Source organism: Cynoglossus semilaevis, chromosome 12 (genome assembly GCF_000523025.1).
Source record: "Cynoglossus semilaevis isolate Cse_v1.0 chromosome 12, Cse_v1.0, whole genome shotgun sequence".
NCBI lineage: Eukaryota > Metazoa > Chordata > Actinopteri > Pleuronectiformes > Cynoglossidae > Cynoglossus > Cynoglossus semilaevis.
The window spans coordinates 1,540,793-1,552,823 of record NC_024318.1 but is presented as its reverse complement, the minus strand read 5'-3'; the positions used below and the strand labels follow the sequence as shown (position 1 = coordinate 1,552,823).

The 12,031-nt window shown below is 43.2% G+C and overlaps 1 protein-coding gene across 8 annotated transcripts in view; it reads right to left on the bottom strand.

Annotated features, from left to right (window-relative positions):
- ccdc88ab (coiled-coil domain containing 88Ab) overlaps nucleotides 1-12,031 on the bottom strand; it is a 62,664-nt gene that overhangs the window by 7,403 nt on the left and 43,230 nt on the right. For 6 of the 8 annotated variants that reach the window (XR_003051265.1, XM_017037390.2, XM_025060681.1 and 3 more), the window contains exons 9-31: nucleotides 11,750-11,831; nucleotides 10,902-11,060; nucleotides 10,661-10,807; nucleotides 9,916-10,060; nucleotides 9,312-9,490; nucleotides 8,576-8,713; nucleotides 7,788-7,971; nucleotides 7,548-7,678; nucleotides 7,132-7,425; nucleotides 6,404-6,586; nucleotides 5,848-6,126; nucleotides 5,637-5,761; nucleotides 5,345-5,483; nucleotides 4,801-4,977; nucleotides 4,551-4,712; nucleotides 3,718-3,995; nucleotides 3,491-3,634; nucleotides 3,212-3,398; nucleotides 2,972-3,117; nucleotides 2,735-2,827; nucleotides 1,996-2,198; nucleotides 1,661-1,708; nucleotides 502-579 (exon numbers count right to left, since the gene is read on the bottom strand). Coding sequence is in view for 7 of the 8 variants with exons in the window: in XM_017037390.2 (XP_016892879.1) it covers nucleotides 502-579; nucleotides 1,661-1,708; nucleotides 1,996-2,198; nucleotides 2,735-2,827; nucleotides 2,972-3,117; nucleotides 3,212-3,398; nucleotides 3,491-3,634; nucleotides 3,718-3,995; nucleotides 4,551-4,712; nucleotides 4,801-4,977; nucleotides 5,345-5,483; nucleotides 5,637-5,761; nucleotides 5,848-6,126; nucleotides 6,404-6,586; nucleotides 7,132-7,425; nucleotides 7,548-7,678; nucleotides 7,788-7,971; nucleotides 8,576-8,713; nucleotides 9,312-9,490; nucleotides 9,916-10,060; nucleotides 10,661-10,807; nucleotides 10,902-11,060; nucleotides 11,750-11,831 (3,701 nt within the window). In the remaining variant the exon portion in view is untranslated. The remainder of the gene's footprint in view (nucleotides 1-501; nucleotides 580-1,660; nucleotides 1,709-1,995; nucleotides 2,199-2,734; nucleotides 2,828-2,971; nucleotides 3,118-3,211; nucleotides 3,399-3,490; nucleotides 3,635-3,717; nucleotides 3,996-4,550; nucleotides 4,713-4,800; nucleotides 4,978-5,344; nucleotides 5,484-5,636; nucleotides 5,762-5,847; nucleotides 6,127-6,403; nucleotides 6,587-7,131; nucleotides 7,426-7,547; nucleotides 7,679-7,787; nucleotides 7,972-8,575; nucleotides 8,714-9,311; nucleotides 9,491-9,915; nucleotides 10,061-10,660; nucleotides 10,808-10,901; nucleotides 11,061-11,749; nucleotides 11,832-12,031) is intronic. The other 2 variants (XM_025060678.1, XM_025060679.1) reach the window with 2 other exon arrangements.

The window sequence follows — 12,031 nt, the reverse complement described above, 5'->3', positions numbered from 1 at the left end:
AAAACAAAAGCGCACGAAAAAAGCTGCCCACCAGACATATATTTAACTCACACTAATAAAACTTGTGTTAATGTTGGGGACAGGAGTGGAGGCGACGTTAGCAGCTGTAGAAGTTAGGAGTCGTCGAGGAAAAACATCGATGTGGAGTCACTGACGTCAAACTTTTGGCCTTTTACACTGCTCAAAATACCATGACTAGTATAGTGCAACACAGACTGCGTTTTTATGATACGTCATTGAGCATGTGTAAAATTAATGACTAATTAATGAGATTTTTTTTTAGAATCTTTATAATCTGAGTCAACATTAAATATGTAAATGAATTCAAACGTAGTGACTGTGTTGGACTGGAATAATCTCTCAGTGTCTTCCAACTGCTGCAGACACCGTGATATCAGTGACTCGTAAGTCTTTGTTTTTCCAAGTGTGACATTTGCGAAGAGAGACGACGTGGCAGGGGTTGGAGTTTGAGGGGGCGACGGCAGCTAACGGCGGTCTTACACATGGAGCGCCGGTAGATGGCTTTGTCCTTGTCTTTGTCCTTGGACCTGTTCCTCATGAAAGGCAACCTCTTTAAAGCTGCCACAGAGCAGCCAGAGACAGAGGGAAGGAAGGACAGACAGAAAGTAGGACAGGAGGAGGTAGAACAGTCCCAGAACAGGTGGAGGAACAGAAATAAAGGAGGACAGAACAGAGGGCTGTGGTTAATGTTTGACAATAATAGTAAAAGATGTAGACAAAGATGGACTAAAACAGACAACGTCATTTTTTTTTAATGATTCAGATTTAAAGTTGTTCAGAGGAACAGTCTAAATAGTCTGAATGTAATCAATGAACTCAAAACAAACTGCACCCCCTGCTGGAGGCAAAAGAAAAGCTTCATGCTCTGTGTCGACCAACACTTTCTGTTACCTGTAAATAACACAGACTTTTTTACATGAAGACAATATGACTTACACACACACACACACACAGAGACACACACCGTCATGTAAATGCTCATGAGTGTCGTACTTTACATTACAACTACAGTCATTACACAACATAAAAATAACACCGCACAGATGAGACACTAGAGGGCATTAAAGGGTGCAATTAAAAGAGTCCGTTTTACAATAACAGGTGCACGTGTTTCAGAGAAGATACTGTAAGAAAATAAAATGTTTATTAATTAATGTTTACTAAACTAAAACTAAAACTAACTAAAAATATTTATTATATTGTTTTATTTTTGTAATATATTACTATTGGTTATTATCATCGTTAAAGCAAATAAAATAATAATAATAAATTAATTTCCACTTTTTCTTAGTGGAGTACACACACTCACACTCACAAGGACTACGTTCTGATTCTAGATGGTAAAACTACCTATCTGTGTATCAGGGAACACATCTGGATTAGATAAGATTATCTTAGATTAGATGGAACTTTATTGATCCCACACTGGTCGAGAATCCATTGCACCTTTTAATAGCGATGATGCTACAGATGTTTGATGGAGTTTCTTCCTGGTTTACAGCTGAGCTGCACAGATCAACCCAAACCTTCGACCCCATGAATGGATTCACGGAGACATGCTCTGAGAGACGTGACGGTCGGGTCACAATGAACCCCCCCCCCCCGACCCCCTTCTCACCCCCCCACATCCGTAGCATACCATTGGTGGATCCCTGCCCTTGGGCATTAGCGTGCTGCCCTCTCCTCCCTTTGCAGAGAGAGATAGAGAAGTAGAGGAGCAGGTTAAAGGAGAACACACACACACACACACACACACACCCATCGTGTGTCCATTTTGAAGATTTTTTCAGGAAATTATAAGTACCCCACAACGGTGTTGTGTGTGCAAAAACACCAAATTGAATCATCTGGGCATTAACCTGGGAATCAAACCAAGAACCTCACTACAGTCTTTTCTGCATTGATTTTAAATTTCAAATCTACAACACACCGTTTTTGTCTGTGTCTGTGTGCGTGTGTTTAGTTGTTACTCACTGTTGCTCCTCCTGTGTGTGAGCGTGTCGTCCAGAGAGTTGGAACCGGAGCCGATGGACGAGCTGTCCTGACTGTCGGGGGGGAAACTCAGGAAACCGTCTCCGGACTCCGAACGAGACGGAGTGAGTGGGAGAGAACGCATCCTCTCCCGACTTTTGGGTTTGATCAGTTTCCTCATCTTCAGAGTGATCCAGTTGCCCCGTCTGCAGGTGAGAGAGCAGAAAGAGAGTAAAACTATAAAAACAAAGGATAAAAATGCCCTTTATGTAAACCTTGAATGTTGAAGTTTCTAAATGTTAAGACTAACAGGTGTCAGAGACCACAGCAGTTTGATGCTCTGCAGAATAATAAGATTTTTAACTTTTCCCCCAGATGTTCCAGTGAGAAGGTTCTCTGATTTCATTTGTAAACAGGATGAAAAAGAACTGAGATTATTTTTCAATGAATTGAGAAAATGAGAGTTTGGCTATTTTTCTCTCTTCAATGATAATTTGACCAGTGTTGTCATTTCTTTACAAACTCATTTGATTATTCTCACCAAGTACTGACACCAATATTTCTACATCTCATCTGTGAAACACTACAGTTTTGGAGCTGCCTTGCTCAACCTCATGGTCAGGCTGGGGTTTGAACCAGCCACCCTTTGATTATAAGCTCTGTCCTATAACCACCAGACAGATCAAATAAATACACACGAGAATAAAAATTCTATGTTTGTTTCCTGACATTAGTCATTTACCTGCGTGGAGGTGAGGGGTCGTAGAACTTGTACTGGTCCATGATCTTCTCCTCCAGCTTCTCCTTCTGCCTCCTCAGCTCATTCAGTTTGTCTCTGAAAGTCACAGAAACATTCATACAGCACACCCGACTCCTGTGTTGTGGATCTGGGTTTTGTTTTTTATTATTATTATTATTATAAGTAACTTGGACGTTTACATGTATTGTCTCTGCTCCACGAAGTAACTTGGGCGTTTACATGTATTGTCTCTGCTCCACGTGGAAAAGGTCTTTGCTCTCCATGGTCTGCTCCAGCAGCGTGCGATTCTGCAGCATCAGCGTCTGGATCTGGTCCTGCAGATGTCGGTTCTCTTCCTCCAGGTTTCCTTTTATCTGACTCAACAACTGACACAGACACAGACATGGAGTTATGAAAAAAAAGAAGCTGCTTTAAAGTCGCTGGTCGGCAGCAGATGAGAGGCGTCGGCTCTGTCCTCACCTCACACTTGTTGGTGAGCTTGGTGGAGGTGATGTCCAGCTGCTGGTACTGCTCCTTCAGTTTGGAGAACTCGGCCTCCAGTCTGGTCTGCTCCAGCTTGGTGCTGTTCAGCTGGGTCTTCAGGTTCTTGTGGTCTGTCTGAAGATTCTCGTTGTCCTTCAGAAGCTGCTGATTTGTGGAGTTTAGTCTGGGGAAAATTCATGAGATGAGTATCAACGGTAATTCATCGTTTATTATTTCATTTTTTTTCCTGACCTTATAAAATCATTTTTTTCTGACCTGTCATTTTCCTCCTTCAGCAGTCGGCATCGATCTGCCGTGTCTCGGTGGGTTTTCTTCTCCTGGGATATTTTTTCCTGCTGCTCCTTCACGTTTTTCTCCAGCTCCTCCAGATCACCTTTCCTCTGTACCAGCTGTTTATACCTGAGAGACAAACGAAGCACATACACATTATAAAGTGTTTTATTTGATGGCTCTCGCCCCCTACTGGTGAACCCCAGTCTCACTTGTCCTCCAGGTCCCGATGCTGCTGCTCCAAACTCTTGTGGGAACTCTTCAGGCCTCCGTGTTTCCCGATCAGGGCTTCATACTCCGTCGCCTGCCTTTCGTGAAGCGCTGCCAGCTTCTCGTGGTCGCGGAGGAGCTGCTCGTAGGTGGACCTCACCTCCTCCTTTTCCTTCAGCGCTCCCTCACGCTCACCCTCCACGCTGCTCTGCTGACTCTGCAGCTGGGCATTCTGGGCCATGATTGCGGCGCTCTGAGAGCTCAGGGTAGAGTTCTCCACCTGAGGGAGAAGATGGTGGTAAAAAACTTTATTTTGACATGACTTAAAACATTCAAGATGGAAAAAAATAATATCTTTTAATTTGACATGAATTAAAACATTCAAGATGGAAAAAAATAAGTAGATTTTAGTTGCTGTGGCCTGCAGGGGGCACTGTTTCTCTATTCTTGTTTGTCTCTATTCTATTCTTGTTTTTCCAGCATTCAAACCTGGAGAAGGATAACTGTTTTTTTTAATGTTTCCTTTGTGGTCACTGTGGTTTCCTGACCTTAAATCCCTCTTCACTCTGCTTATTTAAACACACACACACACACACACAGACTGTCCAGGTGGTGATACACTCTTTGTTCGCTCATGAAATCCTTTTCTGCCCTGTCATCATACTGTACATCAATAGAGCTGCTAAGACCAGAGGGAGTGTCCCACAGCCTCTGTCCAGTCAGTGTAAATCCTGTCTGCCAACAACACAAGTATAAAACCTCACCCTACAGTGAAAACAAAAGGGCAGAAAGAAGGGCTATTGGTCAAGTCATATGTTAAATTCTGTGGTTCTACCTGCAGCTTGGCGTTCTGCGTCTGCAGCGTGGTGTTGTTCTCCTGTAACGACGCGGTCTGTCTCTGCAGTGCCACGATCTGAGCCTGCAGGTTGGAGCTCTGCGTTTCCAGTTGTTTGAGCTGACTCCTGAGTGCAGCCTTCTCAGCCTGCAGTGTGGCATTCTGGAGTGGCACAAACCAGAGGTGTATAAACCAAGTCAAACTGTAGGGGGGCATAAAGACATGAGGTCTTTCTCTCGCCCATACTCACGTTCCTCTCCACCTCGATGAGCCGGTCTTTGACTTTCAGCAGCTCTCTGGTGGCTTCGTGGCTCTCCTTCTCCCATTTGCTGACAGACTGGGAGTCCTCCCCTCCTCTAGAGGGCGAGCTCTGCATCATTCTTTCCTCCTCCTCCCTCTGACGCAGTGCTTCATAGTTTTTCTTCACCTGGAAAAGGTAAAAAAAAAAGCTTTAAATTACTTTTATATAAAATGTATATAGTGGAGTATTCTCTGAAGATGTTTATTTTAAGTCCATGCTTTTAGTAATTTAACCCTTAGCAGACTTGAAGTCCGGCCTAAGTCCCTAGATATTTTTACAGTAATGGCCGACACGGGAAAAAGAGGAGAGCAGAGAATTTGACCATCACGACAAGATGAAGTGTATGAGAGAAGCAAAGAGGGAAAAGATAAATAATGTATCTGCCTCTGGGTGGTGTCTTCCTGGGGTCTGAAACTACGGGCTGTTGTTTGAACTCTTCGATGCTTTAATACATTATTTACAGTCAAAGGGACACAGTGTGTAATTGACTTACTGTCTTGAGTTCCTGGCGGAGCTGCTGGTTGAGGTTGGAGGACTCCTGCAGTCGAGCCTCCAGAGCAGCGATCTTCTCCTCCTTAATCTCCAGGGATGATTTCAAGGTGGACTCCAGTTTGGTTTGCAGGAGTTCAAACCTAAGACAGAGCTTCAGTTACTGAGTGACTTTGTTCATCTGAACTTACATTAGGCAAGATCTGTTTTTACAAATCTTAAATGAGATCATTGATTAAACCCAATCATATTATCTTCTCATCATTGAGACAAGGAGAAAATGAGTGATTTGATACCTGTCGTCTGAGTTTTCGTCATGCAGCAGCCTCTCCTTGTTCAGTCCAATCTTCTCCAGCTCGTGGGTCAGTTTGTCCAGATCGTTATTCATCTGCTGGGTTTGCAGCTTCTCACTGACGAGCTCCTAAATGCAGCACCAGAAAAAGGCCAATAAATAAAAGGCACATGAGTGCAGACCATCTCCAGAAGCCATTAAGATCCCAGGTTCACCTCTCTGAGAGTCATCAGAGTCTTCTTATCGATGGTGACCTGTTTCACCAGCTCTTTGTTCTCCCTCTCTAGGTCTTTGACTCGGGTGCAAGAGTCTCTGAAGAAGATCATCTCCTTGCCCATGGTTCGATTCTCTTTCTCCAAGCAGGAGATCCTCTGGTTGTTGTCTTCCAGCTTGGAGTCACGGATCTCCGCCTGTTGCCTCAGCCGCTTGTTTTCTTTCTCCAGGAGCTTTTTGTCCTTCTCCAGCTGAGAGCTTTCCTGCTCCAGAGTCTTATTCTGAAGAAGAAACATTGTTTCATGGGATTACCTTTAGTCTAAACGCCGTGTAAACACTTCATTGGCTCAGTTTAGTCAAATAATCTGGGATCATCCGAGTATGCTGGGGCGACATGCTGTTATTTTTATTAGAACCAAGTGCATGGGTGGTTGCTCAGGTGCCAAACTGAATTTCATGGGTTTTTTTTGCGACTTCTTTAGCACCTCCTTAGTGATGACAGTGTCTTCTTTAGCACCTCCTTAGTGATGACACGTGAAACTGTCTTATTTCCCGTACCTCCTGCTCCAGCTGCTCCAGACGTTTACTGGAGATCTTCAGCTCCTCCAGGCTGCGTTGAAGGGTTTGATTCTCAGTCTCCACCTCTTGCAGCTCAGCCTCCAGCTGCTGGATCTTTCTGCTGCTGTTCTCCAAAGCCTTCTGCAGCCGCTGGTTCTCTGTATCTAGGCCCTGGTAACTCACCTGGGAATGAAATTGACAGATTGTGTTATTAAAAGCATCAAATGAACTAGTTATGTCGCTCACTGATGTCTCAGAACAGACGGCTTTTTTTCTCCTCTGGTCAAAAAGGGAAGAACTAAAGTGGCACATTTGACTTTTGATCCACAGATGTCTTATTTAGCAGCCACTACCAGTTCAGAACACATTAACAAACTACTAAATGAACTCTTTGTCAAATAACTTCTGAGAAAAAGACATAAAAGGATAATATAGGTGATATTAGCAAAAAAAGACTAAGAATAGTCACTTAAATAAAAAGCTTAAAGTTATCAATAATTGGACCAGACAGAGCTACAAAAATGTAACCTAAAATATATTTTTGTTTTATTTTATTTTTGTATTTCACAGCTGAAGACAAGCCCTAGTGGTATTGAAATGAAAGGTTGAAGAAAAACATTTTATTTCTCAAAATTCAGTCAAAAATGTTCTTGAAAATAAATGTTGGATAAAAAAATTGAACGGTTGAAAATGTGACTTCTAAAATCTTGTTCTATTTTGACACTCACTTCTAATCTCTCCGTCTTCTTGGAAGAAGCTTTGAGCAGCTCCAGGCTCCGTTTCAGCTGACTCTTCTCACTCTCCAGCTCTCTGTTCTCAGCCTCCAGCTGAGCAGCCTTCGCCCCAGCAGAACGCATGTTCTCGGCAGAACGTCGTAGCTCCAGGTTTTCCTGCTCCAGCTGAGCGTTGTCCTTCTCCAGGGCCTCCATTTGGAAGGTCACGTTCTTCAGAGCATCCAGCTTCTTCTTTAGACGACGACCCTCTGCCTCCAGCTCGTTGTTCTCCTTCTCCAAAGACGATACCTGCATGTCCAAAAACATACAATATTTATAAGTTTATTAATTCGCAATGAGGGACAAGAAGGCCAGCAACAAATTATATTATTATTATTTTAACGTGTCATGATTCAGGTCAAAATACAGACCTTTTCACAGGTGATTCCGAGGCTGGTGATTTTTTTCTGCAGACTTTCATTTTCTCTTTCCAGCTTCTGCATCTGAACCTCCAGCTCCTCTGCTCGCTCTCCTTTCTCCTTCATCACCTCCAGCTCCTTACCTGTGTATGAAAGACTCAGATTCTGACACAATACTAAGCTGATCCAACAAAAAAAATTGAATTTTTCAAAATTCAACCAAGTGTCAGGAAAACCCATGATGCCACTCACGTAGTTGTTTCCTTTCAAACTCCATCTTGTTCAGTTTGGCCGTAGTCTCACAGATGGACTCGTGAAGAACTCGGTTCTCCTTCTCCACATCTTTGACCCGGGCCTCGGCACCGACCTGGCAGCGCTGACGCAGAGACGACACCGTCTGACTCAGATGTTTGTTCTCCTGCTCCAGATCCTTGAGCTGCAGAACAGACAGAAAATCAGTCAAATGTCGACCTTGACAGACAGACCAAATAAAAAACTATATTTGAACAGCTATTTATTTCCAGACCATACCATTTTAGAGCAGGAAATACTTGGTATGTCAACATTCTATTACTACCTGAAAGGTTTGCTCGTATAAATCAGTGAGTGCAGGAGTCACGTCTGCACACAGAGTAAAGCTGGGGTTTAAACTAATCCTTGGTGTCAGATTTTGGGTCTTGTAGATGTAAAAATCCTGCAGACACACAGCAGGTGTCGGCATCTGGGGCAGAGCGAAGGATTTCCGTGCAATCAATAAAATTTAAATGGTCGGTCACGTACTTAGAAATGTACTTAGACATGTATGAGTTTAAAGCCCTGGTGCGGCTGTGTAATATTGCCATTTACACCACAGTAATCCCAGGTGTCAGATTTAGGTCTGAAATGTTAAAAAATGTCTGACAAACAGCAGGTGCCTGTGATCAGCAGACGTGAGAAGTCTATAAAATATTGGTCAGACGCATGACTTCGTCAGGGTAAGTAAAAAAAACTGTTTAAAATAAAATGTATTTTTAAATGTGCGTTTATGTGTGTGCAGGTACCTGTCTCTCAGAGTTCTCCCTCAGTGATTCCAGAATCTTCTCCAGTGACGCCTTCTCTTTCATCAGGTCGGAGCTCAGGTTTTCAGCGCCGTGGAGAGACTCCCTGTCTGTGCTCAGCTCAGTCTGAAGCTGCTCCAGCTGCACATTTACAAATACAAAAGATTTAAATCCTTTGTGTCTCATGTCATATTTTCTTTGAGGTAAAAATGAAGGTAAAATGGTTTTAATCTGTGGTTCAGGCTCAAAACAAAGATCTTCTGTGATTGAACAATTATCTAAGCCGGGGGTCGACCACACTGGAGCTCAAAAACATTCACACAGACACGTGAAATCATTTATGTTCCAGTCCAGAGGAGCTGAATTTGACCTGAAGATACAGAGTTAGAGATGTTTCTGTTCATGGGAGAAAAACACAATTTCATGCTTCCAGGCTTCAGACGGAACAAAGAGAAGCTTCTGTTCTGAAAATAGCCCAAAGAAGAGAGGTGGCCTTTTTTTTCAAATCCAGGGTCGTTCAAGAAAAGAGTCCAGGAGACGGCCTGGATTTACAGCTTTGCTTTCAGCCTCTCTCCCACCCATCTCCATACACTCTGTTTTCCCTGTTTTATTTCTCCCTACCGCTGTGTGAAAAGGTCTAAAGCCAAGTGGATGGGTTATATATCACTGGAAGAGCTGGTCAAACATGCAAATAGAGGTGGGGACCCTGATAAGTAGCAGTGGTCGCTTTATGACTCACCGTTTGGGTCAGTCTCTGGTTTTCCTGGCTGACTTTAGCCAGTTTTGCCAGGGTGTCCTGACTGGCTGCTCCTCTGAGCTCCTCCACCGTCTTCAGCAGCGTTTGATTGTCTTTCTCCAGCTTCAACAGACGACTGGACGTCAGCTCATTCACCTCCTCGCCCAGCGACTTCTGAGGAGCTGATCAAAGACAGAGGAAAGAAGGGAAAAAAACATGTTTGAGTATGAAATAACATCTGGTCAAGGCAGACTTATTGATTCCTAAATGAATGACTGATTACCCAAGATTCGAAGGTGACATTTGGCCAAACATCTAGATCCATAGCTCAGCAGCTCATTTACGCCAATAAACTGATTACCTTCAGAGAGCCACTGAATATTAATTAGGATTTAACCAAGTGTGAGGACGACACAGTGGAGGCTGGCAAATGAGCAGAGGCCATCAGGGTGACTCCGGGGGACACCGGTAATTAAAGCCTGGCTTGGACTTTGTTTAGGAAGCATTGACTGAACCAGTGATCTTTACCTCCCTGTACCATGTGACTCAATCATACTACAAAGTTCCTCTTGTTTTTGTCCTACAGTAGGTGTGACTTGTGGCTAACCTTCAGTGAGCTCTGGTGTCTTGACCAGCTGCTCCAGCTCCCAGCCCAGGTGTAGAGATTCATCCATGCTCTGTTTTTGAGCCATCTCCAGAACAAGGTTCTCCTCCAGCAGCTCCTCCATACGTTTACGGTCCAGGTCTCGGTCCTGCAGATACCACAGGCAGTGGTGAGATACACACATGAGATACAGTACGTCTCTGTCTCTTTGTTTGCCATTAATCTATCTATCTTTCATCATCATAACCTCCTTAGTAGGGATGTCCGATAATACTGTCCCAATATTAGCATATTATGTGATATCTGTAAGAATCGTTATCGGTTTTTTTCCCTCCAATAATGAAAAGCAGATAACGCAATGCCTGGGTTTCAGTATATGACGTGTGCCCTAAAAATAGTTTTGGGGATAAACGGCTGTATATTAAAGTGAACGTCACTAGATGGCAGCATTGCAGCTCATTTAATTAATCTCCTCATACTCATACAGTGGTTTGTACAGATAATAAATAAATAAATACTACCAGGACTGTATCGGTATCGATTGATATCGGAATCGGAAATTAAGTGTTTGGACAATATTGGCATATCAGATATCGGAAACTAGTTAATATCGACATCCCTACTCTTTAGATTTAAGTATTTACTGTAGGAGACTTCAGATAATTTGCAAATCGTTGAAATATTTGTCAAAATTAGATGTATGACATGGATTTCACTCGTTTCTAGAACATAAATCCAATCCTCTCACCATCTCCAGATCATTGAGTTTGGATTTGAGCTGCAGGTTCTCCTTCTCCAGGAGGTGCAGTTTGTCAGAACGTGTCCTGGTGGCATCGAGCTGCTCCTCCAGCATGGTCTTGGTCTCCAGCAGAATCTGGTTGTCCTCCTTCAGTTCCTACAGAATCCATCGTATTTTATTACACACATCTGCATATGAACATAAACATGATGTACATGTTCAGGACAGTTGGACGTGCGCGTCTGTGTACCTCTACTCTGGCCTTGTAGAACTCGATGTCGTGGAGTCTCTCCTTGTATCTGCTCAGCTCGCTCTCCAGTTTGTCCACACGGATCGCTTTCTCTCTGAGGGCGTCCAGCTCGTCACGATAGGCCCGAGCTGAGCGAGCGTCTGACATCAGCTGGAAGCTCTGCAAGAGTTTATCGGTCAAGTGTCACTAAAAGTTGTCCAAATAATATTAAAAAATAATATCTGAGAAGATAAAGTCTAAAGCCTAGCATTGGCAAAAGACAAACATAAGCAACAATATTGTTATGAAGTTAAAAAAAATATAAAGTGGCTAAAGTTCAGTCAAAACAATAGCTAAAGTTAGCTGCAAAACAGCCAAAGACCAAAGAATAACCAAACAGAGCTAGGTTATCTAAGAATTAGCAGAAATATAGCAATACTAAAGGTTAGCAAGGAAAAAACCATAACAAAACTAAATTTTCAATAAAATAAAAACAAACATATTAAACCTAAAATCTAGCCACAAATACGGCTAAATGTTTATACACTAGATGTAGCTAAAGGTTAGCCAAATGTGTACCAATCAAAAGACAGCTTTGGAAGGAGAAAAACAATACACATCTACATGTACATAGTCATGAATATAAACAGCCTGTGTGTGTGTGTGGACACACTGATTCTGCCGCCCACTTCCCATCAGGACGGCTGTTGATCTAAAGATAGCTCTAACTGCTGCTAATGAGCTGAGACACTGTCTCTGATTAAAGGCTGGCAGCGTCACAGAAACAAAGAGAATACAGTGGGGGGGGGGCAGGTGTAAGTGTTGGAGTGCTTATGTGTGTGGGGGGGAGGGGGGTCATAGGGGTTCACCTCTTGCAGCAGCCTCTTTGATTCCCCCGCTAAGTTCTCCAGCTCCTGCCTGGTGTCCAGAAGCTGCTCGCTCTTCTCCTCCCTGAAACCAAAACACACCAGGGTTTCAACAACATGAGAAGAAGGTCAAATATCCAGAAGAAGTGTCACTGAACTCTACAGAACGAACACTAACTGTGTGTACTGACTGTCAGTGTAAACAGTCACATCCCTTCAGGGATGTTTCCATTTTTGTCTTGCAGCTTCATTTATTTAACGGTGGAAACTCTGCTGACACAGTTG